Raw genomic sequence first — 26,366 nt, 5'->3', positions numbered from 1 at the left:
AGCCTTCCCTTTCCTCACCTTCCGGAATATGCTCAGCCGCCGCCAAAATGCATTCCCACAGGGGTATGTGTGAACATGGCCAGGGTACAGGTGGCATTGGTAGATTTCAAGGCCATGCTACCCGACGTAAAAACTTTACGAGCCCAGGGATCAACCTTTTTATCCTCTCTGTCTAGAGGTATGATTGGGTATGCTGTCTGCCTGGATGTAGTAGCTGCCTGAATAACCAAGCTTTCTGGAGTAGGGTGTCTACTCAGGTATTCTGGGTCAGAAGTGGAAGTTCTGTAATTCTTTGGGAGAATGCTGTCTACTGCAGCAATGCTAAGAGGTTTTTCCCAGTTTTTCTCAACTGTTCTTTGTAATACCCTATGAAAGGGGAGAACTGGATCTTTCCGGGGTCCTCGGACTATAATATCCGTCATATCGTCTTGTTCAAACGTAGGGGAGGCTCTTCCCCAACCCAAATACTCAATCACCCTATTCATCAAATTCCTATACCCTGAGTCTGCATTTTCTGCAGGATCAGGTGCAGTAAACTCCAATTCGGGTGATGTGTCCACACCACTAGCAGAATGCAGAGTTTCAGATAGATCTCTCATTTTTGTGTCCGGATTTATCAGTTCCTCTGGAACTTGTCTGGTTCCATATTTTACTCCAAAAGGAGTGACCTCCTCATCTGAACCAGATTCCTCAAAAATTGAAGACACGGACTTAAAGAAGTCCGATCTTGGTTAAGGTGTAAACCTTCTCTCTTCTTCCTCATCATTTGTCGAAGGAATCAGTATTTTCTTCGAGGGAGTCGAAGGAACCTTCGACACACTCGACGAAGCCTTCGACAAAGGCGTCGAAGATAAACTAGGCTTCGTCATCGGAGCAGTCGGTGCCGATGGCGTCGATGAAGTTGCACCCGACTTCGAAAATGTTTGTTTCTTATGAGGGATCGGAGAGGCACTCGATCCTCGATGATCTCTCGACGACTTGTCTACTCAAGATCTATGAGTACTACTAGGCTTAACCTTTGTAGTTCCCAACTTCTCTGCATCATCCAAAGGAGCAACCGGGGTCTGGCTTTTCTGAGGTTTATTTGAGGGGGTCATGGCCACATTCTCAAAGACCTCCAACATTCTTTTCCTAAAGCTCTCCCACTTTGAAGGGGAATCCGATCTAGTCGGAGATCGAACCAATTCTGTCGACAAATCAGACGATGACGACGGAGATCTATGTCTCCTTTTGAGCTTTTTAGAGGAAGACAAAGATGATCGTCTCGACCTGCTACGAGATCGGGATCTCTTCGAGTGCTTTTTATGGCGTTCCGATTCTTTAGAGTCGGACGATTTTTTTGTTTTTTAGATAAGGCTTTTGAAGAGCCCTTCGACGCCTCCCGCCCCACCGCTTTTCCTCTCACGAAGGGCCTTCTCCGTCATAGACTGACAGGTGCCACAGTTGCCGGTTCGATGGTCTGAGCCCAGACACCACAAACAGATACAGTGAGGATCGGTGATGGACATCTTCGATCCACAGTCATTACACTTCTTAAACCCAGTCTTGGGAGTCGAAGCGTTCGATGAAGAAGACATTTTCTTGACAGAAAATCTCGAAGCGCGCCGTTCACGAGAGCGAAGCAATCGGAAAAACAGAACTGAAGCCAACAGGCGCGGCTCGAGCCATTTATACCATTGGTGACGTCGACACGGTACAGAGCCCGTCAAGGGACATTAGATGCCACGACCTCGAGCACATCGCCCTCTGCTGAACATTTTTTTCCGATGCAGCGAAGCTGGCGAAACTAATTATCACAAGATGAGGAATACGTGGGAGGACACAATACATTCAAAATTACTATACTATATCTACATAGTGTGTCCTTAATCTGTTAATAAAATAGAATCAGAATTGCTTATATGTGCCAGTGAACTCAACATAATGCAATTATTTCCAATGTACTAATGATTCCAAAGGCTCCAAACTCTATAATGTACCAGCTTGCCGAGGGATGGGTGGACAGACACACATGCACACTCTCACATATGTGAACTCTCTCAAACGTGCGCACTCTCTGATATGTGCACTCTCTCTGATACGTGCACTCTCACATGGGTGCACTCTCACACGTGTGCACTCTGACATGTGCACTCTCCCACACACACTGACACATGCGCGCCCTCTAATGCGCACAATCTCTCACACACGGACACTCTCTCACATGCACACTCTCTTATGCTCACTCTCATACGCCCTCTCATTCTATCCCTCAGTCTTGCTCTCGCACTCCACTCTGGCGCTCTCTCTCTCTCTCTCTCTCTCTCTCTCTCTCTCTCTCTCTCTCTTTCTCTCTCTCTCTTTCTCTCTCTCTCATTCTCACTCCCACTTTCTTGCTCTCTTGCTCACTCTTGCACTGCCTCTCTTTAGCTCACTCTTCCACTCGCTCACTCACTCTCATTTACTCTCTCATGCACAGTAGCTCACTTTTGCTCACTCTCGCTCTCTTTTTCTGGCTCACACACTCGCTCCCACATGCTCTGTCATGCTCGCTGTTACATGCTATCTCTCTAATATTAAGGCTCACTCTTGCGCTTGATTACTCTCTCACACTCACTCGTTTTCTCTCGCTCACTGTTCCTCTCACTCTCTCATGCTTGTTCTCTCTCCCACATGCTGCCTCACTCTCACATGCTCACTCTTGCTCATGCTCGCTCTTGCTCACTCTCTTGCTCACTCTCACGGTTGCTCACACGCATTTGCATGCTTGCTCACTCTCTCCCTTGCTCTCACTCTCTCCCTCACTCTTGCTCTCACTCTCTCCCTCACTCTTGCTCTGTCTCTTGCGCACTCACTCCTACTCTCGCTCACTCTCCACCTCTCTCTCCTTTGATCTCCCTCTCACTCTCTCGCTCACCATGCTCTCTCTCACTCATGCTCGCTCACTCTTCCCTCTCACTCATGCTCACTCTCGCACTCTCATACTCACGCTCAGTCTCTTGCTCAGTCTCTAGCTCAGTCTTTTGCTTGTTGGCTCCCTTGCTCCCTCTCTTCCTCATAGTCGATCTCACTCATGCTCACTCTCTTGCTCATGCTCACTCGCTCTTCCCTCCCTCTCTCATGCTAACTCCCGCATATTACGCTCCCTCGCTCGCTCTCCCTCACTCGCTCTCCCTCACTCGCTCTCCCTCAGGTTTTCTCGCTCATGCTCTCTCTTGGTCATGCTCATGCTCTCTTGCTCATGCTCACTGACTGTCGTTCACACTTATTTGCACACCCACCCTCACTGTCTCCCTCGCTCTCGCTTTCTCCCTCTTGCTCTGTCTCTTGTGTACTCTCTTGCTCTCACTCACTCTTACTCTTGCTCACTTTTGCTCACTCTTTCTCCCCCCTCTCGCCCTCCCTCTATCTCCTTTGCTCCCTCCCTCTCCTTCGCGCTCTCTCCCCCTTCGCTCTCTCTCCCCCTTCGCTCTCTCTCCCCCTTCGCTCTCTCTCCCCCTTCGCTCTCTCTCCCCCTTCGCTCTCTCTCCCCCTTCGCTCTCTCTCCCCCTTCGCTCTCTCTCCCCCTTCGCTCTCTCTCCCCCTTCGCTCTCTCTCCCCCTTCGCTCTCTCTCCCCCTTCGCTCTCTCTCCCCCTTCGCTCTCTCTCCCCCTTCGCTCTCTCTCCCCCTTCGCTCTCTCCCCCCCTTCGCTCTCTCCCCCCCTTCGCGCTCTCTCTGCCCCCCGCTCTCTTTCCCTCCCTTTGATCTCTCCTCCCCTTGCTCTCCCCTCACCTTGCTCTCTCCCTCCCTCATGCTCTCCCTCACTTTCTCGCTCACTCTTGGTCACTTTCTCGCTCACTCTCATTCACACTCTCCCTTGCAGGCTCTCTTGCACATGCTTGCGCTTCCTCACTCGCTCTCCCCCTCTCTCTCCTCCCATCCCTCTCTCTCTCCCCTCTCCCTCTCCTGCTCGCACTCTCTCTTGCTCACACTCTCTTGCTTACTCATTTTCTCATGCCCTCTTGCTTTCCCTCTCTTGCTTTCCCTCTCTTGCTTTCCCTCATGCTCTTGCTTGCTCTCTTGCTTGCTCTCTTGCTTGCTCGCGCCTTTGCTCTCCTGCTTGCTCCATCGCTCGCTCTCTTGCTCTCTCGCTAGCTCCCTCGCTCGCACTTGCTCGATCTCTTGCTCGCTCCCTCTCTTGCTTGCTCATTTGCTGTCGCGCTCTCTCCCTCTTCCATACTCGATCAATCACAAAGCCGGGACAGGTGGTGCCTGGCAATACCTGGCATAAGGAATGAAGGCTGTGGGAACCGATTGGTAGCCCATTTTCACATGTCATATAGTGCCACTCACAAAGACCACCACCACCACAGTGACATCAAAAACCTGACCATCCTTCTAAATCGGAAAAGAGCCTTCTGCCTATACCAACAAATAGACACCCATTCCTTCCCCAAAAAAACAGACCTCCCCACTAAAACATGAGATGAAACTCAATCCACAAAAATGAACCCTTAACCTAACAACCTGCACATCCCTTATCAAAAAAAAAAAACCTCACCCAAAAATCAACATATTGATCCCCCTCCCTCACCCTATACTTTTTTTTTAAGAGGGGCATTGTATGAGGTTTTGGGTCACTTGCACTTTTTCTAAATTTCCAAGAGAGGGTGGGGTGTGGTGACAGTATTAGGCCAAGTGTCTTAAGTCTGCATTTCTGGGGAGGAGTGCAGTCAGTGTGTCCTGAGGGTACATGGCTGATTGCTGTAGTCCCTTCAACTGAGAACTGGTATGGGTTGCGTACACGCAGTTTCTTCAAGCACAAGTCTGTGTGGGTGGATTAGGTCATAACTAAGCCTCCTTTGAGCCAGGGCTGGTAGGTTGAGGCCACATCAAGCAGCATGCTCTCCCCTCACCAGAATGATAGCCCACCATGGCCAGGAACGTATGGCCCTTCACACTAAGAAAGAACATACCTTTGTGCTCTTACAAGAGGCAGAAGCTACTGGGAAAAGGGCACTATGACCGCTATTACCATCATTTTCTAATACTACTGTTTTCGGGCACAGTTCCCTTGGCCAGTTAAAAGCCAGCCTTTGTTGAGTGGGCAAGTGAAATAGAAAGGGGGATCAAGGAGTCATGGAAAATAACTAAATTAATAGATGGGCTTACTTTGCAATTCTAGTTTGCGGCCTTCTGTAGTGTAATTCACTGCAGTGGTGGCAGTGATTGCTAAACTGCTGTAAGATTTGACGCCCAATAGCTGCAACTTGTATTGTATATGATGTGCTGTGGAAACCACTAGGCCAATTTCCTCATGAAGCCCCTTTTACGGAATGGACGGCAACCATAGCAAGACTGTTCACAGGTTGAAATCGTATGCACAGAAACTGGAAAGTGTAGAGGTTTTCTACAGGGTAGAAGGATCATGCACGACATAATTGTATAAGACACAAATTAAATTGGAGACATTCTGCAGGTCAAGGAAGAAGAGGCTTTTGAAAAAGACAGAACAATTTAAAGGAACACAAAACCAAAGCATCATGGTGGTTCTACACATTTGTTCATCTTTGGGTCTGTCTTTTTTTTAAATTGGAATTGTTCATCACACCGGTCATACGTATATCCACTATACCCAAGTTTCAGTGTCTCGAGTTTTCTGCCGTCCCTCTCCAACGAGGCCAAGACCAGACAGTTGCTTGGCTTTTAGTCACAGGGTAAGCCACTGTGAGAAATGATTGTGTCTGTGTGTATGGTCCCAGATTGGTACACCCGTTCTTACTGTTAAAAAAAAACCACTTCAATTAGAGGGCAAATTGGTGCTCTTTTAAATTTTAAAATAATGACAGTCACAATGTATTCCTCCCATCTTCGTTCTTAGGTTCTGTATGCAAATTACTTTTTAGACAGCTCTCCGACCTCAAGGGACATTATAAAATGTTGCATGCATGTACACAAGTAGCTAGAACCCTGACCTCCTGCATTGGACGCATTTTCCTTTTGCATGTTCTGGCTACTGACTACTTGATTACTTTGGGCACTACTTCACCCCAGAGGGTTACCAGCAAAGCACTTCACATACCAAGTCCAATTTTCATTCAAGAAAACTCTTCATGCTGTTGACCAAAAGTAGCTCTGGATTCTGAAGATGTTAAGGGTACCACTTTGCCCAAAAACGTCCACTTGTTGAGGAACTATGTCATAAAGACAGTCTTTAAAGAGTGTCATTGCTCATCTAATAGTGCCACCAATGTATGGCAGCCATGAATCTGTCATTTGTGGGCTGGGGAAGAGCTACGTGAACCCCAGCCTCTGGGACTCGCCCATGTGCCATGCATGTGGATACTGGTGCTGCCCATTTAATGCCTCCCAACACTTTGTAGAGGAGCAGCTGAATGCCTCTATAGGAAGTCCCACCCCTATTCTGCTTGTATGTTGGAAACCGGAAAATGCGACGCCGGTAATGATACCTATACCGCGAAGACTCTTTGAGACACAGTATCCGTTGAGAAGACCTTATGAGAAGTACCCCCGAAAGGCTGATGATCTCCTGAGAAAAGCGCCTGAAGAAGTGTGAAGATGTGAAAAGGAGAAGCTGGTGACGTCATGAAGAATGAGAGTGACGCGCTGAGAAGGATGACCAGAGAAGAGAATGTATAGGTGATGTAGAATCTGATGGTGAAGTAAAGAATCAAGAATACTTTCATGTGCAGAACGAAGATTGCACAAGTGTGAAGAACACTGAAGAAAATGCAAGCCGTTCAATGACTGTACAGACGCTTTAACGCAAGTAGTCAAAGTATTCATAAGGCTGGCTGTACGTAGTATATAGACTGCAGGCGGTGCCGCCTACATATATGTATATAGACTTCCGGACATTTGATAATCTATTTTAGTAAGCGAGTCTCCATGAAGGAAGATGGATTTGAAGCTACGTGTGTCCCAGCAAAGAATACGCTTACATTCAAAGCAGAATCAGAAAGGCTGTCTGGCTTGATGTCATAGACTGGAAGCAGCCAAGAATTTGTTAGCAGCATGCGAAGAACAGTACACGTGAGAAGCCAAGGCATCCCTTATTAAAGTTACAAAGCAGGAACACCATGGATGCCAAGTTTCTTCATTAAAGACAAATAAATGCTATAAATTCAAGGTCTTTGATCGCGTGAGTTGAGGATGAAAATAGATGACGAGCCTGGTGCACCGGACTGGAGATAGCAAGTGCTCACACTCCCATATAGTTCCAGAGACAAGGTGCTACTGCAAGGCCAAGTTCAAAGACAATGTGAATGGCAGTCGGCATGAGTGTTGAAAGATGGCAGGCTAATTGGGTGGGAAGATAAGGTCGAGTCCACCCACCAGCACCTGGAGTAGCAGCTTACATGCTGCTAGACTCTCGAATGTTCCAGAAGGGTACAAGCGTGCCGACCAATTATAGAGGGCCGTATAACGAAGAGCCTTATAGTTTAAGAGCCAATGGGGTGTTGCGTTTCTAAATATTGTTGAAGATGACTTGCACGAAGGGAGGGCATGAGTGGCCCACCTGACTATAGACACCCATTCACAGTCCCAGCCCCTATTGAAGTATACTTAGATGTTCCCCTTGAGCAAACCACGATCCTATGTAGGTTTTCTTAATTTGCCATGTAGTATGACGTCATGAATGACGTATTTTTGCTATAAAGAGGTGATTTTTTGTGAAAGTTGAGATCATGCTTTGCGTCGTCCGTTGTACTCCCTGTTTTAGATAATTGTTAACAGAACATTATTTGCCAACTTCATGAGTCAGTCTTTTTGCGTAGTTTGAGAAGTTATTCTCGGCCCCATCCATAGTACATGTTACCTTGAGTATAAGGGCCTAAGGGCTCAACATTTTTCACAGTGCACCTGAGAGCAACTGAGAAAACCCTGACTGGAGCTAGGAATACAGAATCAAGAACAGGCAGGAAATGGATTTGCAATATCCCTGCTAGACAGAATGGAGACATCCAACACTCGACCTGACAACCACAGACAGACCCATAGATAGGGGCGAGCAGAAAATAGGGAGTGAGGAGTGATTGCAGAGGGGCAAGAAAGAGACATGACTCCTTCCCAAACCTAATTGGCAAAACAACTCCCCAACATTTGATGAAAGCCACAGGGAGAACGAGAACCCTGATCCTCTGACTGCTGAAACTGAGTGTTTCCAAGTCAGTGCTGTAAAAGGTAGTGTGGCTTAGAGGGTTTTTTAAAGCCTCACCTGTGTAATCCAGCTCCTGGAGAAAATATTGCCACTGATTGTTGCATCCGCTCGAGTGACCCCTGCAGTCAGTGGAAAGGGTAGAGGGAGACAGAACCAGCAGGACCACAGTATAAAAGGAGGATGGAAGGATAGGAACGTTTTGTTCGGGTGAGGTTAGAGGAGGTGGTAGCAGACCATGAGACCAGGCAGAGGAAGGAGGCCGCAGCAGACATGGGAGCGGATATCTCAGCAAGTGTGCAAGGTTAGATATTTGTGAGGGAGAGAGGTAAGTTTGTGAGTGGGAAAAAAGTGAATGAGTGTTTGTGAAGGTGAGGGAAGAGTGGGAGAAAGGAGCATGGTAGTGGGAGTGTGTTTGTTGGGATAGAGTAAGAATAGTGAGAGTGGTGTGTGAGTGCTAGACAGACGTGAGGGTTGTGACTATTCACAAGGTGTCGTCACTTCTCCCCAAGGGAAGCCCTTTTCCATGAAGCTAGGGCTGTGCAGCCGCTACCCAGTAGCTCCCTTGGGGGTGGTTTAATGCAGGAGTACCTCATGGGGAGGGACTCCCCCTCTGGGGATAACGACCATCATCTGAGGTGTAGCCCATTGAAGTAATGCCACTCCCCGACATTCCCTAGCCCTGCCTAATGTTCAGAACCACTACCTTGAAAGCAAACCTATTTGTTAATGTAACATAGGAGAGAAAGCCAAGAGTACTAGGAAAAGTAAGAATTCAGCAGTTATAAAGAACGTTGACTGTGCTAACACTGATACGAGGTGGCTCAGAGGATGCATGAGAATCAAGTCGTTGGCAGAGATAAAGGCCGGCCGCTGAGCCAAATGCAGCCATCGGAGGAAGTGGGTGTAGCAGATCTCCAATGCAGGAGATTCAAATCCTGCTGGCCACCAGCGAGAGGAAGACACAGAGAAGGCTGGCGAGCAGTTGTGGGAGTTCTCGGTTGGGTCTGTCGGTGCAGACCCAAGCACACAGCCAAGAGAGGGAAACGAACTGGGCTGTGCAGAGAGGTCCTGAGAATGAGAGAAGTCTGAAGAGCTGACTGAGCCGACCCCGGTCCCAGGAAGCCCCAGTGACATACCGAAGCCACCAAAACAATAAGGGGAGGTACAGAAGACCCAGAGGGGATGCAGGAGCAGGCAGGAGAGACACTCCAACAGCTTTCCCTCAGTCCAGTGGGAGTGAAACAACTATTAAGCCTAGTCTGTGTCGGTCATGCCTCCAACATCCTCTTACTTGGGTCAGTGGCAGACTGAAACCCACTGGGAAGGGTCGGGCACCCTAGCACGAATGCAAGCAAGGTCGGGACCCTAATCCGAACCCAAGAAGCGTCAGTGGCAGAGATAAGACCACTGAACACCAGGGGAGGGTCGAAGACCCTACCACGAACACGAGATGGGTTGGGGACCCGAAAGCAGATGTCAAGTGCATAAGAAGAAATCTTCTTCATCAAAGTGGGAAAGAGGAAACCACTGACCACTAGAGGAGTGTCTGGGACCTGAAAGCAGATGCATGAGCATTTAGAGGAAATCTTTCTCGTCACAGTGGGAAAGCGAGAACCACTGAGCACCAGAGAAGGGCCTGAGACCCTAATAAGATTTAGGACTTTACTAAGAACAAACCAGGGTGGCAAAGGCTACCGCAGGCTGAAAACGGTGAGGCAGAACTGTGCCAAGCAATACCAGGAGAAGGGAGTCATTTTCCTGGTACTGAACTAGGAGTTGGGTTAAAGACACCAGGGGAACGGGGTGGAGAGAGGTGGAATAGTTGTGTGGAGAGGAGTGTAATGGTGAGTAAGGCCAGAAGGTGGAGGTCAGCAGTAGAGAGCGAGAGAGAAAGCATTGGGAGTGTGAGTAGAGACGGTGGGTGGAGTAAGAGAAGGTTAGAGCGATGAGTGCCACAGAGAGTGGAACAGGGTGTGAAAGGAAAAGGGTGGAGTGGGGGGGGATTAAGTGTCTTCAAGGCACAACCCCATCATTGATAGTATAGGGCCAGCCTAGGAAGTCGGTGAGGGAGCTTTGACAGATAAGGCATTTGACTTTAGAACCTCCATCATTGAAAAGTCAGAGCTTGAGAAACAATCCGTGTATGCTGGCCTCGGGAGAGTTGGGACACCTGGGTTAGGGTTGGATTGGTTCATTTTAGACGAGCCCCCTTTTCAGCATTCCACTGAAGCATCTCCCTATCTTTTTGCTGACTGATCTACCCATTGATGAAAAGAGCAGTTGGTACACCTTATGTTGATTTTAATATTTATTTCAATAAAATCCTCGAATTTTCTTGGAGCCTGAATTATTAGGACCATCTGTGACAGCCTGTGAAGCTCTGGCAGGGATTATTAAATGTAATTTGTCAAGAGTTAGAAGTATTCGGAAAGTGATTAAAATGAGCTCGGTCATGGATAGGATATTCTTCAGACATTAGGCAACATCAGTAAATATAAGCTCAACCGCTGTCTGTGCTTTTTATGCATCACATTATGTTTAGAAATTGTGGGGCAGTTTCACAAAAACCTTCCTTCACTTGTGTGTGTGCAAAAAAAGAGACCCTGACTGTGTACATGCCTTTGTGCAGCCAGATTTCTTCCTTCTCAGAGTGGCTGACACATCTTAGACTGCATCCTTCATTCACAAAGGCATGCGCTAGAGGTGTAGCAGTCCCTGTGGTGTCTGACTAGCACCTGGTCTCCCCTGTCTCCATCCGGTACAGGTGAAAGCACCCTAGTAGTCTTTGAAAAAACGTGTGCTCTGCACATAGTGAAGTAGATATGTATGTATGTATGTATGTATGTATGTATGTATGTATGTATGTGTGCTTAAACAACTTTAAATGTAGTACGTTTTACAAGATATTCCCACTTCGCCATTATGGACTGTTCAATTAAGAATGTGACTGTATAAAAGGTGGTCCTGCTCGGGAACTATATCTGTAGGAAAGTAACATTATTTTATTCACTGTAGTGCCCTTGCGCTTGTAGTTCTTTCCCCGTTCTCCCAGACATCGCACCTTACTAGCCCCCTTTGTAATAAGACCCCCTTACAGGGGCAGGGGCAGAGAAGAAAGCGGGTGAGTGTCTTACAAGGGGTCCGAGTTTGGACACTGGCTGGCTGCGCCGGGCTTCCATTCGCTTTTTCCATTTCCTTTCTGGCTGTCGCAAAAAAGGAATTCTGGTGCTTAAATTGTGGTGCGAACATCAGATAATCCTGGAGTGAACTCTGCTCATTTTAATGGCATGCTATTTATGATCGGAATTTCTCAGTGGGATGTAGTGGTACACTACAACATCCTTTTGCTCTGCGGCACAGCAATGTGTCCACAGTACACCAAATGCTACTATTGGATGCACACTTTTCTTATGGGTCCATGCATAATCGGCTCCTGCTGATGATGATAGAGCAGGCCTCTGATGCATTGGAATTTCTTGGATTCTTCTCTAAACTGAATGCAATTCCTATGGATTTTTAGTTGAGCTATTAGGTGGCGCAAAAAGCCACCTACAAGCCAAATCGATTGCATTAGAGTACAGATAGTAAAAAAAAATGCATATGAGGGACACAAAACTTGTAGTTGTTGTTTGGTTATTTGCCCACCCATTTACTGCCCATGGCCATGCTAATACCTATAGCTATTCCCAGCCAGTGCCTGCCCAAATCACTTCCTCATGGCAGCTTTCCTCGAGCCTTAACATCAAAAATAGCACTAATGTGCCAGTATTTTTTCAAAGCAGTCTTCTGAGAGTTAATGGCATAATTGGAGTTGTAAACAGGCTACTGGGGTAATAAACATGTCTTGACCAGACCTTTCTTTAGCTACTCGATTTATAAGCACTATACATCCACAAGCCAAACTGCCTGCTTTGCGAATGCTTGTTTTTAAGTATTAGGCATTTACCGGGCACTGCTATTAGATGCCCAGGTATTTGCAACACTGTGCTACCATCAATAGCCAGTTAATACCACTACGGAAGTGCCTGGCAAGTGCCTTTACCATACCTACACAGACAAAAGCCCAAACTGTTGGCACTGTCAATACTTGTTATCCAATTGCCATGGAAACTAGTGCTTGAAAATGTCATGTTACTTTAATATTAACTTGGGAAGTAGGAGGTGCATCTTGGGAGGATGAACCCCTTCACTCCACTTGCCACATCCACCAAGTCACAGGCAGAGCTTGCTGGACAGAGGCTTGATTGCTTAGCTTGCTCAGTGCGTTGTACGATGGGTTTTTATGTTCAAGCTGTCTAAAGAATTCATCATGCACCACTGATTTAGGGTAACTTTAAAATGCACCTCCCCACGAACCTTTTGAAAAATGCAAATAGTAATGGGTTGTGGCTGGAATGGATGGGCCGTGCAGAATTGAATGCTGGTCCAGGTTAGAGTGTTGGCATCTATCTGTGTTCAGGGGTTTTCTTTTCAGAGATAATCAATTTATCTATCTAAACGGAACATGCAATGATTCCAGGTAAGTAATCTGTTATCGCATTTTATTTTAACCGCACCATTATTAAAACACGTACTTGATGATTTATATTAAACATGTATGACTTGTCTTTTTTACCCTGGCAGGCTGGACAGACTGCGCTCATGCTCGCTGTAAGCCACGGACGCATTGATATGGTCAAAGCCCTGCTGGCATGTCGCGCAGATGTGAATATCCAGGATGACGAGGGCTCTACCGCACTAATGTGTGCCAGTGAGCATGGACACGTGGAGATTGTGAAGCTGCTGCTGGCTCAGCAAGGATGCAATGCTGCCCTGTCGGATAATGTGAGTGCACAATAACGCGTTAACACAACGCAACTTTCAAAATGTATTTTACTGGTTCAGAGTCATGACAACAAATACCCCAAGGCGGTCAAAAACAAGCCAGCTCCATGCCCCAGTTCCAAGTGTTCTTCCATCTTCCTTAAACTTTCAGGTTGCACTTTAACTCTCCCATTACACCTGACTATTTACTAACCCACAATAGAGTAGCTAAATACTTGCCACCCCCATTTCTTTATTTCGATTGCTGTACAACAAAAGTTGTGTTCATGTAGTTTGTGCATGCGTGGGAAGTTACTCTTGTTACACAGTCAAGCTGGCCATCCTACTTCATGAAAAAATTGTAGTTTTCACTAGAAGCAAATGCTTTTTTAAAAAAAATAGTACCTCCTCTTTGCTTTTATTGAAATCAATGTAAAAAGTGGATTCTCAACAATGGAGAAACAGAATGTTATGTTAGACTAGGGTATCATGCCATCACACAGGACGCCTTTACCGTAACCTTTCTGAGATGCAACTAATATCCTGTTTTAAAAGGGGCATAAAATAAAACTGAATGCTTAGCAGTCTATTCGGTTCAGATTCGAGAAGAATCTCAACTCTCCCAAACTTCATGTGCTTTGTGGGTGGATGTCTACCACTTATTTGGGAACTGTGTTAAGTAGCTGATCATTGTTATTTTGTGTTAACAAAGCTTATAAAGCAAACGGTCACCTGAAGGTATCTTGGCGCTGGAATATCGCAGGGCAAGCGAAACACTATGGCCTAAAAAAGAAGGGTCTTCAAGGATTGCCTAAATTGAAAATGGTTGGTAAGATTTCTAAGTGGGGGTGGTGCGCAGCCACCACAATGAAGGCCAGGCCGCCCACTCTAGTGCGACGGAAGGTGGGCACACAGAGCAAGCCGGCAGACCTGGAACGGAGCTCCCGATTAGGGAGGTAGTGAATGAATTTGTCACAGAGGTATTCAGCCCCGTGACTCTGGAGGGCACGTGAACCAAACAAAGCGATTTGAATGTAATACGTTGGGCTACGGGTAGCCAATGTAATGCACACAAGAGTGCAGTAATATGAACTCCATACAGGGATCCAGTAGCAACTCGGGCAGCAAGATTTTGAAGGTGCTGAAGTTGCCTTTGATCTGGGCAAGATAGAACGTGTTGCAATAGTCTAAGCAGCTAAGAACAGGAGCAGCTACAACTGGTGGCCTGAGTTCGGGAGATATAAGGGGGAGCACTTTCCGCAAGATCTTCCAGTGGAAATGCCCCGCCTTGCACACGGCCAAAACCTGATGATCCATAGAGCGATTGGAGGAAACCATAACCGCAAGATTCTTTACAGTCATGACTGGAATGGGGAGAGGCCCGAGTGAGGACGGCCAGGAGGAAGACACCAAAAGTGAGGGATCGGGGGGTGGGGGGAAGAACCAACCAGCAGAACCTCCGTCTTGTCTCAGTTAATTTTCGGCCAGTTGTGGTTCATCCAATCTCCCATGGCAGCAAGACACTGGAAGAGGCATGACGCCATCTCAGCCTGCTCAAGATCTAACCGGATCAGGATCTGAGTGTCGTCGGCATAAAGAGTAGCATCTGATGACAAAGGAGCGATGAGACACACGTGGCTGAATATAGATGTTAAAAAGTGTAGGAGACAAGGCGGAGCCCTGAGAGACTCAGCAGAAAAGAGAACGAAGGAGTGAGGTAAAGGGAGGAAGTGAAAGTTCTTGGCCACTCTCAGCCCAGTACGAGGTGAACCACGCCAACACTTGGGTGGCAATGCCGGCCTGGCCAAGTCGGGCCAACAGGGTAGGGTGGTCAACAGTATCAAATGCCGCTGATAGATCAAGCAGAAGCAGGGTGCCCACCCCACCCCTGTCGACCAGCCTGGACATGTCCTGGACCGACACCAGGACACACTCTGTGCCCTGGCCCGGCCAGAGTCCTGACTGGAAGTGTTCGAAGAATCCTGAGGTCTCCAAAAAGGATGAGAGAAGTGGAGAGATTAGAGCCTCTAAGAGCTTACTGAAAAAAAGTCAACAGTGAGATAGGATGGAAATTAGAGCGAAGTGAAGGGTCCAGAGAGGGCTTCTTAAAAAGTGGCATGATGGTAGCTCATTTCAGTTCCCTTGGGATGTAACCTGACTGGCCGTCAGCGTTGATGGCCTGGGTATTCTCGCCCAGAAGACCAGTAGTTATATCTTCCAGCACAGATCGAGGCACCGGATCTGAAGGGGCGGCCGACTTTTAGTTGATTTATCGATGCACTGATCAGCGTCTCTGAGAACAGCAGGAACGATGACCATTTGGGATGGCATACTGCCACGGCATCGGCAGGGGCAGTACTAACTCGGGCAGTAGCCTGAGTGGCCAGGAAGATGTTAGCCCGAATAGTATACATTTTAGTGATAAAGAACTGGGACAGAGAGTCACAGAGCTCCTGTGATGAGATAACAGAAGTAGCGAGGTTGTCATTGGAGGACAATGATCTAACCACTGAGACTAGCTCCCTGGGCTTACTAAGGCCTTTGTCGATTTTCTGTTCGAGAAAGGCCTTCTTGGCTGGCAGAACGGCAGCATATAGCCAGTGGCACATTGCCCATAGTATGCTCTTTGGTGGGGCTGTACGTACAGCACCACTTCCACTCAATCTGCCTGAGTTCAAGGCAGGCTTTCTTAAGCTGATCCGAGGGCCATGGCTCAGATGCTAGCCTCCGCAATTCGGTCCACCTAAAGGAGGGCCACTGTGTCTGCTGCCTCTTGGAGTGAGACAAAAGAGAAAGATCTACCTCATGAAATAGGCTTCACTTTGCACTCACTAAGGTAACCAGTTCCTTAAGATCAGCCGAGCGCCAGCTGAGGCGCAGAACTCTAGGGGAAAACCCTTAGGAGGGCGGCATGGGATTTTCATTGAAAAGGTCACATGGTATGGTCATACCACAGAACAGGTTCTGCGGGGGAAATTGATAGTTCTGATTTGTCGGCCAACACAAGGTCAAGCGTGTTCCCCAACTCATGGGTAGGTTCTGTCACAAATTGATGGAAGCCCAAGTCAAGGAGGCGTTCAAAACATTTATTTAAAATAGGCACCTGAGGCCTGTTAACTTTGAGATTAAAATCACCAAAAACAACTAGGTGAGCAAACTTTATCTGAAGCTCTGCCAATAGATCCAAAAAAGGATCAAGAAAGCTGGCATGCGACACCTCGCAGTCAGTAGATCATCCAAAAATGGCACGTACAAGACGCAGAGATTGTGCATTGCAGCAAAAGTGCTTCCATAGCGATAGTATGGATAAGTGGAATCTGACGGACCGCTATTTTAGATTTAAAAATCATTGCCACCCCACCCCCTGAATGAGGTGAGGGTCAGTCGAGATGCGTAATTTTATAGTCACAGGGCAGAGCCTGAACCAGTGGAGCTGATGACTCATTTAGCCAGGTCTCAGTCAAGCAAAGAAAATCTGGCGCCCGGTTATCCACAAGATCTTTTATGGCTGCAGCATGAGCTGACATGGATCTAGTATTAAGTAGCATCGCAGTGTGGCTGGCCATCCCTTGTAAAATTGGGGAGGGATGGAGTACAGGCGGCGATCCCCATCCCGAGGGAAATCTGGTTCCAGAAAGTGGTAATTCCAGAAAGGTCGGTCTTGTCTGTCTGCCATAAAGTGCCATGTCCTGCCCGTTTTTGGCTCGGACGGGCACAGACTGGCCTGGCCGTTGGCACGACGGGCCCTTTTCTGCTGCACCCTGCCGCTGCGCTGTCGGCAGGTAATGTCCCTGGATAAACACATACAAATGACCTTAGCCAATCCGCTCGCAGCAGGAATGGAGGGTGGAGGGTAGCAGACTCTACTAGCCTGTGCATGCAATTAGGAAAGAAAAGGCACAGCAATGCTTGACCCGGGCCTCGGGTTGCTGTGAGGCCCGACACCCTCTGCCCACAAGAGGGGGCCATACAAGGAAAGTAAATATTAGTGCCAATAAGAATTAAAATAATAAAATAAATTATTAAAATTAATGTGCAGTGCTAGTCGGAGGCGGCCAGTCACCCGCTACGGCCGGGAGTAACCCTGTGCCTAAAAGGAAAACAAGGAATGGCTGTAGCACAAATAAAATAGAATAAAGGAAAATAACAGCCGGAGGGAAAGCCATACCATGGGTGGGAAGTTGTTTCATGTGCCCATCTCTGAACACATGGCCATTACATTTGGGGGAAGTGACCATTGTCATGTATTCTCCAGGCAAGTTTGTGTTTGGAGAGCTGCTTCATCTTTACTCCACATTGTGTATAAATATTATTCAAAGGGATTGTGTCCTCCGACGTATTCCTTATATTTGATAATACGTTTCCAGCTTGCTGGCCTCGGAAATGTTTTCTGTAGAGGGCGCTGCGAGTCGACGTCCGCCGAGTCGATGTCCCTCGACGGCCACCGTATCAGCGCCGACGTCATCATGCCCATAAATAGCCACGCGCTGCGTCCATTGCTCAGTTCCGTTTTTCCGCGCTTTGTGGGGGCTCGGAACATTGTTGATCAGTTCAGTCAGGATAACTACTATATCTACTCGAATATACCTTCTCGTTCTCGATGGCATCTTCATCGGAACCGACGACGCCACGATCCGGCTTCAAGAAATGTCTAGACTGCGGTAAAAAAATGTCGATAACGGATCCACACAGAATCTGCTTGTAGTGCTTGGGAACCGAGCACCATTGTTCGGAGTGTGAGGACTGCATGTCCATGACGGCGAAAGCCTTGAAGGAGCGCAAGGGGAAGCTCGAGAGAGGTAAGTCGGTCAAAACCTCCTTGAAGGTTTCTTCGGCTGAGTCGAGGCATTCGTCTCCTCGCCGTCGAAAACATTCCCATTCTAGATCTCGAAGTAGCTCCCACCATTCGTCGATATCAAGACACTCAAAAAAGAGACGTCGAAGATCCCCTTCCTCGTCGTCTTCTGTGTCCCCAGAAAGGGTCCCCTGTCCCACTAAACACAGCTCTCAAGCTGAGTGGGAGGAATTCAGAAAGAAAATGTTAAGCGTCTTCGAGAACGCGGCCTCGACCCCCTCGAAGACAGCTGAGGGTGGTGATACCCCGGGTGAAAACCCCAAAAAATCAAAACGCCGCGAGTCGCAACACCTGGCGAAACATACCACCCGAGAGCGCCACGAGCCATCGGGTAAGAAGGCACCATCTTCGACGCCGACATCTAGGATTCCTTCGACGCACGGATCGGCGCCATCAACGCCGTTGTCGAAGGGTTCCTCGATGCATCGGTCGATCGACTCGACGCCATCGTCGACACCGACATCGACGCCGATGAAAGAGAAGACTAAGGCCACTCCACAGCCAACGGTGATTCCAAGGGCCTCCGGCACGATGCCAAGACCGTCGTCGATGTCCTCGAGTAGGATCCCGATCCTCTCGAGTTCTTCGAGACCCCTTACAGTTTTTTCGATGCCGTTCTCGGTGCCTTCGAAGCCTGTCACATCGGCGTCGACGACATCAACATTTTCTCGCCCAATAATGACGAGTTTGGCTCCTTCTGCCTTAGAGATGGGTTTTACACCATTTCAGAGGTCAGAGTACCCTGCACTATCTACAATTTATGAAGAGGGGGAAGGTTCTGACCAGCAAATATTTGGTTTGCAGAGGACCACACTGCCTATTTCAGAGGATTTCACCTCTGAGGAAAGAAGGCTGAAGGACCTACAGGAGTCACTACATGAGGCAAGTGGGCTGGACACTTCCCCAGAAGTGGAATTTGTTAAACCAGACCCAGGAGAACATGCCGAAACACCCTACAGAACCCTTATGGCAAGAATTATTGAATTTATGGGTTGGTCTGCGCCTTCACCTGTTTTTCAACAGGATGACCTAACAGACATATTAGACAAAGGTCCACAGGAGGACCCTGTGGTCCCCTTCCATGCAGCCTTACAAAGGAAAATTACATCTAATTGGGAAACTCCTGAAGTTATCCCTGCGGTCAATAAAAGATTGTCAGCCAAGTATAGGGTAGCGGCTGCTGACCCTGAATACTTATCAAAACACCCGACTCCAGAGAGCCTGGTGGTTCAAGCGGCAACTTCATCTAGCAGTAGGACCGCTTACTCTACTGTCCCACAGGATAGAGATAACAAGAGGTACGATTCTATGGCGAAGAAAGTCTTCTCTGCTTGTAGTATGGCGTTGAAGTCCATCAACGCCACCTGTACGCTCGCCAGGTTCAGTCTCACACTATGGGAGTGTGCTTCATCAGCGGCTGACTGCATACCCGAAGGAGAGGAAAAGGAAGCCTTCCTTAACATTATTAAAGATGGCAAAGATGCCATGTGCGAATCACTTCAAACTGGCATCGACTCCGCTGACAGTATCAGCAGGGCCATGGCGGCAAGTACAACAATCCGCAGGCATGCGTGGTTGCGAAAGTCTGGCTTTGCTCCAGATGTACAGGCCAGACTTTTGAATATGCCCTTTGACGGCTCTTCACTATTCGGGAAAAAGGCTGATGACAGTCTGGAAAAGTTGCAGACTTCTAAAGCAGCAGCAAAATCTTTAGTAGCTGCTATCCGCCAAACTCCTTTTCGCCCCTCAGGAACCTCTGGGAGAGGAAAGTCCTTTCGCTATTATTCGGCATTCGGGAAATGCAGAGGACAGCTAGCTCAAAGAGGCCAAAGGAGATCCACCCGAGGTGGACGGGTCAAAAGTACTAAGGCCGCAGCAGCAGCAGGTGCCTCTTTACCCTCGGCATCTGCATCAGCCGCCCCCAAACCACTCTGAGGCCTTTCCACACAATACACCTGTAGGGGGCAGGTTAACTCACCATCTGACGGAATGGCAGGCTATAACGTCAGATGCTTGGGCATTGGAGACAGTTGCCCAGGGTTACTGCCTACCCTTTCTACACATTCCTCAGCGGCATCCACCGGGGAACAACTCTCTAAAAGTTCCAGATCCGCTCCTCTTGCAGGAAATTATAGACCTGCTATAGAAAGGTGACATAGAACCGGTACCTGTAGTGGACAGGAACAAGGGCTGGTACTCCCCCTACTTTCTCATACCAAAGAAGGACGGAGGACTGAGACCCATCCTGGACTTACGAGAATTGAACAAGTTCCTCAGGAAGGACAAGTTCAAGATGGTAACTCTCTCTCAGATCCTTCAGGCCCTCCAGCTCCAGGACTGGCTGGTATCTCTGGACCTTCAGGATGCTTATTTCCATGTGCCAATCCATCTCAAACACAGGAAATACCTGAAGTTTGCAATTGGCGACTCTCATTATCAATTTCGAGTTCTGCCATTTGGGCTGAACTCCGCCCCGAGGGTCTTCACCAAGCTGATGTCGGTAGTGGCGGCGAGTCTAAGGAGGGAAGGGATCCAGTCTACCCCTACCTGGACGATTGGCTGATCAGGGCTGTATCTTCGAAACAGGCCCAGGCCCAGCTGGATTATGTCTGCCATTTCCTTCACAAACTGGGCTTCTCCCTCAATTTAAAGAAGTCACAGATGATACCATCACAGAGACTCCAATTCATTGGAGCGGTCCTGGACACTTCCCTGGGAAAGGCCTCGTCACCAGAGGTGAGGGCTCAAGATATTATACAGATGGTCACCAAATTTCAAAATGCCCAACGTCTCCCAGCCTTCGACTTTTTGAGGTTGCTAGGCCTCATGGCATCCTGCATCTTCCTTGTGCCAGAGGTTCGCCTGAGAATGAGATCTCTTCAGTGGGCACTGAGAAGTCAGTGGTTGCAATTCTCAGGGAGAATGACAGATCTCCTCCGGATTCCGGACAAGGTAGCCCACGACCTTCAATGGTGGGCCTATCCAGAGAACATCTTGAAGGGAGAACTGTTTTGGCAACCATGGCCGGAGATAACAGTAGTCACAGACGCCTCACTCACGGGGTGGGGAGCCCATGCCAACGATTTGACCATCAGCGGTCGTTGGTCTCCATCGGAGTCCAGACTACACATCAACCTTTTGGAGCAGAGACCGATCAGACTAGCGCTGAAAGCTTTCCTGCCATCAGTACAGGGGAGAAATGTCCTGATAATGACGGACAACACGGTGGCCATGCACTACCTCAACAAAAGAGGAGGCGTAGGATCACTGCCACTGTGCAGAGAGGCGATGCAGCTCTGGTTTTGGGCAATCCAAGAAGGAATCTCTCTATCGGCAGTTCACCTAGCCAGAGAGAAGAACTTGACAGCGGACGCTCTGAGCAGGCAGAGCACAGTCTCCCACGAGTGGGAGCTAGCTCAGGAAGTCCTTCAAGAGATCTTTGCCTTTTGGGGAACCCCTCAGGTGGATCTGTTTGCCACAAGCACCAACAGGAAGTGCGATCTGTTCTGTTCAAGGGAATTTCCCCCGAGAGGAGCTCTAGGAGACGCGTTCGTAGTGGACTGGGAGTTTCCACTCCTTTACGCGTTCCCACCAGTCCGTTATTCCTCAAATGATCAGGAGGTTGAGAAGATTCTGGAAAACCATGATCCTAATTGCCCCGGATTGGGCCAGGAGAACGTGGTACCCGGACCTTCTAGATATGTCCATCTGTCCTCCAATCCGTCTTCCACTCAAGGAGAATCTTCTCTCGCAGAAGGGAGGTCAGGTTCTCCATTCAGACACCAGAACCCTCAACCTTCACGCTTGGCTTCTGAAAGGGTGAGGTACAAGGATTGGGATCTCCCTGATGACGTCATGAAGGTGTTGCTTTCGGCCAGAAGGCCAGCAACAAAGTCTTTATACCGCTGCCGTTGGAACAAATTTTGCAGCTGGTGTAGGGAAGAGAATATCGACCCTTTTTCATGTGGTACACCAACGGTGTTATTGTTTCTATTCTACTTGGCAAACTCAGGCCTTCAAGTTGGCACTGTAAAAGGCTATCTCGCAGCGCTTTCTATCTTCAAGCGCACTGCGGAGGAACCATCGTATTTCAAACTTCCTCTAGTGGTACAATTTCTCAAGGGATTAACTAATGTTTATCCTCCAAAACCATTCCAGGTTCCCTTATGGGACTTAAATTTAGTCTTAAACTTCCTAATGGGCACTCCGTTCGAACCACTTCACTCTTGTGCGCTGAGATTTCTCACGCTTAAAACTGTCCTATTGGTAGCACTAACATCTGACAGGAGGGTGAGCGATCTACAAGCTCTCTCCTGTAAACCCCCTCATACAATCTTCCATAAGGACAGAGTTGTCCTACAGGTGAAGCCTAATTTCCTCCCAAAGGTGGTTTCTGAATTTCATATTACTCAGAAAATTACCTTACATTCGTTCTACCCTCCTCCCCATCCGGGGAAAGAGGAAGAAAGGCTACATAGGCTGGACCCAAGGCGAGCTCTGAGCTTTTACATCAGCAGACTGGCTAGGATTAGGCAAGCAGACCAACTGTTTGTAGGATACTCAGGTCACAAGTTGGGACTACCCATAACAAAACAAACCATCTCCATGTGGATTATTCTGGCCATTCTGGAATGTTACAAACTGGCAGGGAAAGAGCCACCCCAAAATCTCAGGGCTCATTCAACCAGGGGTATCGCAGCCTCTTCGGCTCTCCAAAGAGTGGTACCGGTCCGAGACATATGTGCGGCTGCCACATGGTCGTCCGCACATACATTCACAACATTTTACAACCTGGATTCCTCCACTACTCAAGAGACCAGATTTGGCAAGGCCGTCTTACATTCGGTCCATCCCTAAAGAGATACATAACATTCTCAATCCCACCTCCAATTACATGCCACTGCTATGGGAGTCTATCAAAGATAAGGAATATGTCGGAGGACACAAACCCTTCGAAGAACAAGTTACTTCTTACCTTGTAACGTTCTTTCGACGGGATGTTCCTCCGACGTATTCCTTATCGCCCCACCCATCCATCCCCGCAGTGATACTTCCCTTGTGGTTGCAGCTTGCGCTCCTTCAAGGTCAATAACCAATTCAGGCATGACTTTTCTTACGCAACAAAATGGAACTGAGCAACGGACGCAGCGCGTGGCTATTTATGGGCATGATGACGTCGGTGCCGATACAGTGGCAGTCGAGGGACATCGACTCAGCGGACGTCGACGTGCAGCGCCCTCTACAGAAAAAATTTCCGAGGCCAGCAAGCTGGAAACGTATTATCAAAGATAAGGAATACGTCAGAGGAACATCCCGTCGATAGAACGTTACAAGGTAAGAAGTAACTTGTTCTTCTCTTGCCCATAATTTTATTGATGAAGTCATGCAGTATTGCAAACCTCATGTCCCAGTTATTCCTCCTGTGCTCTTTCCACTTTTGCTGTGGCTATATTTTATTCAGCGGTATGAACTAGTGTAAGGGCGTGTTTTCTTACAGCATAACACTAGCTTTCTCATTGAGCAAGATATCCAGGTGATGCCATTGCGATTTCAGTGGGGCCTTCCAGGGAGGATCATACTTTTCTGGGGTCATAAGTATGGGACGTCAGGGGGAAGGTATGAGGCAGGTTGAGGTGGTACTTTTATTTTTTAATACATTTTATTTAAATGGTTTTTACTGTCTAGTCATTGATGTACATTATATTTGAATATAGATGTTCAGAAAATACTAGGTATGGGCAGAACTGCATGAGTAAGCAGTTCTTGTTTGGTAATTCAGGAGAATATGCAGGTAAGCCCAGTGCGTTTCAGACCAGTTACTGTGCGTTCATATCTTTTCCGATTCAGGGACCTGTTGTTAAATAAAACCTTCAGCGAGAGAAGCCAGTCTAAATTACATGTCTTCTAACATGTAATTATGTGGAGAAACAGTGCATACTTTGTAGAAGTGTTTATCCAACTGAAGAGAAGTAAACACTTTTTTGGAAACATTTTGCTCCAGCTTGCCGCAGATGCAGCAATCAAAAAGCTGATAGAGAATGGTGTGTTTGGGACTGTTAAATGTAAAAACAGGCTCTGTGTCGAAAATAAACGGATAGGGGAAGATACAATTTAGACAAATTATAGAACTCCATGGGTCCCAATCACGAAACTGAAAAATAATTATGGAAAATGAAAAAGAACATACTATGGTTGGAATTGTGTGATGGGCTTCTTGCTCACTGTAAACTCCAGCATATATTGCACCATTATTCTTGCTGAATCCAAATCTTTATGGAACATAGATATACAGATATTCTGATAAAGGATGTCGAATCGTCCTGTACGGCTTTCGTGAATGTCGCACCACTAAATGTATCCTCACCCACACACAAAGGTAACAGACTGGACATCATAAGCCAAGGGCGACGGTGATAAACTGGTTTATTAGCCAATAGTGAGTAATGCAGTGTATGCCACCCAGTATAATGAAATGTCCAGTGTGGTGGTTCAGAGGGGGGTAACCTAAAAGAAAGCCATTTAAATAGCTCTGGAGGATAGCTCAGCAGCAACGTGCTCGCCTTGGAAGCGAGACGACACAGAGCAACACAGGTTCGATCCCCGGGTCCGCGCTTAGAAACCTCTGGATATTAAGCGCGTTATAAATAACCTATCATATCATATTGCAATAGCTTCCGGAGTCCTCTTGACCACCATTAACAACAAACCGGGAGGGGAGTGTGTGGGTGAGAAATCAAATTGAAATTGCAATACCCGCTGCTGGGTTTTTAAAGTATTTGTGGCAAAATTCGTAGTCTCAAGACATCTGTCTTGCTATAATGCCCTCCAAACTCGCCTACCAGCTCTTTGCTCCTGCTCTCCTCTAGAGATGCTTTTCTCTTGCCGCCTTTACCAAATTCCTTCCTCCACTTCGTACTGTATGGAGTTAGGTGCATTATATAGCAGGGTATCTGCTCCCCCTGGGGTGGGACATATTGCAATTGTGGGTGACGGCACCTTGGCTCCGAGGGTTGTTTGGTGCCCAGTTTGGGGGGCTCCTTTGGCTTGCAAAGGGGTTGGCCTGAGGTTACAAGAAGGGCTACCCCCATCTTGAATTTAACAAGGGGTGTGGTCATGTCTGGAGTTTGCTTCCCTTCCCCTGGAAGTCCTAATGTCCATGCATATGTGGGGTCTGAGCCTGTCCACTCTGTTACAGTATGACTCCATGGCTGGGAAATCTCACAAAAGGCACAGACGGCAGTTTGTCATATGTGATTCTCCTTCACCGCAGGGCTTGTGCAAGTCTTATCACTATCACAGCACTGGGAGAACCATGTGCTTTTTGCTTTGTTTTGCGGGCCTCCCACTGGAATCACCAGCGTCTCCTCCAGAGAGACTTTTTAATAACTGTACTACCAAACTCTATGTATGCGTGATTTCGCTCAGTAGTTGAATTGCCTAGATGCCGCCACTACATAACAAATGGTATCTCGTTCACTGAGGACTGTCAGATAGGACAACATTGTTTCTGTCCCAGGAGAAACTGCCACACCGGCATCAGAGTTATGGGGTTGGCAAAGAATATACATGCCAAATGCCCCATTTGTGAGATTCTAGTCCAGTCTTGGTTTTAATTTTGCATCCTGGTATTTTTTGTCCCACCTTTCTCCATTATAAACCTAGGACCAAACGTCATAGAATGAAAAGTTAAAACCAGGAGTGGACTAACATCTCCTACATGGAATGTGTCATGTTGGCATGCCTACGTATTTTGGCTGGACTTCTAAAAGCCATTCCCTTAGGAAAACGCCCCCTGAGTAATTCTAGTCAGTCCTTGTTCCTTGCCTGTGTTATTGGTAAGGGTGGGTGAATGGAAGGAAGAGGGGGGGGGGCTGATGAGGGGGCTTTGTAAGTAGCCCTGGTCAATGTTGGGGTTGAGGAGGAGGTTACCTCACTGTGACTGTCCCATGTCTTAGTGCGGGCATGCAGGTGGTTTGGAAATGCCCCTTATACAACCTCTGGGTGCCGCATCCACTAGCTCAGGGCAGCCCCTGGTTCCTCTGACCACCACACATTTTATCCCCAAGGGCACTTCGTCACACCTGCCCCCTCAATCTGATCTGCTGAACCAAGCTCTTTGGCATCCCTTTTAGGAGTCCCTGCCTCAAATCATGCTGAAGCTATTGGACAGAGAAGCCAGGCTCTTGAACAAATTGCTGCTGGAGTGAGATTCTCATAATATCTCTGGGTTCTCTAAACTCCTTCCTATATAGATATTACTGAATGTTATTTCCGCGAGAGCTGGGATGTTTCAGGTTGTATTGACGGAAGTATAGAACCTTGTATTCTAATGGAAGCAAACCTGGAGGTTGAGGTATCTGAACTGGGTCTTTGTGGTGGCATGACTGGGAGAAAGTGTGATTATTCCTTACATTGCACAGTGCAACAAGTTCTGTTGCAACACCATTGGTCACAGGGACATCTGTTTAAACTTTCTTTGAATGACTGACCCTTGCTGGTACTATGGGAAAAGTATGGCATCATTAGGTCACATGTTTTGGAGGTGCCTCTAGGCAGTAGGACTTGCC

The 26,366-nt window shown here is 47.7% G+C and overlaps 1 protein-coding gene across 7 annotated transcripts in view; it reads left to right on the top strand.

The window, feature by feature from the left end:
- The window catches only part of KANK1 (KN motif and ankyrin repeat domains 1), a 1,603,545-nt gene that overhangs the window by 1,538,340 nt on the left and 38,839 nt on the right, over positions 1-26,366 (top strand). For all 7 annotated transcript variants that reach the window (XM_069625753.1, XM_069625752.1, XM_069625751.1 and 4 more), the window contains one exon: positions 12,765-12,965. In XM_069625753.1, the coding sequence (XP_069481854.1) occupies positions 12,765-12,965 (201 nt within the window). The remainder of the gene's footprint in view (positions 1-12,764; positions 12,966-26,366) is intronic.

The sequence above is a fragment of the Ambystoma mexicanum genome, chromosome 6p, assembly GCF_040938575.1.
Source record: "Ambystoma mexicanum isolate Mex_15411 chromosome 6p, UKY_AmexF1_1, whole genome shotgun sequence".
Taxonomy (NCBI): Eukaryota; Metazoa; Chordata; class Amphibia; order Caudata; family Ambystomatidae; genus Ambystoma; species Ambystoma mexicanum.
Note: the sequence above shows the minus strand (reverse complement) of the source record. Positions and strands in the feature narration are given on the sequence as shown.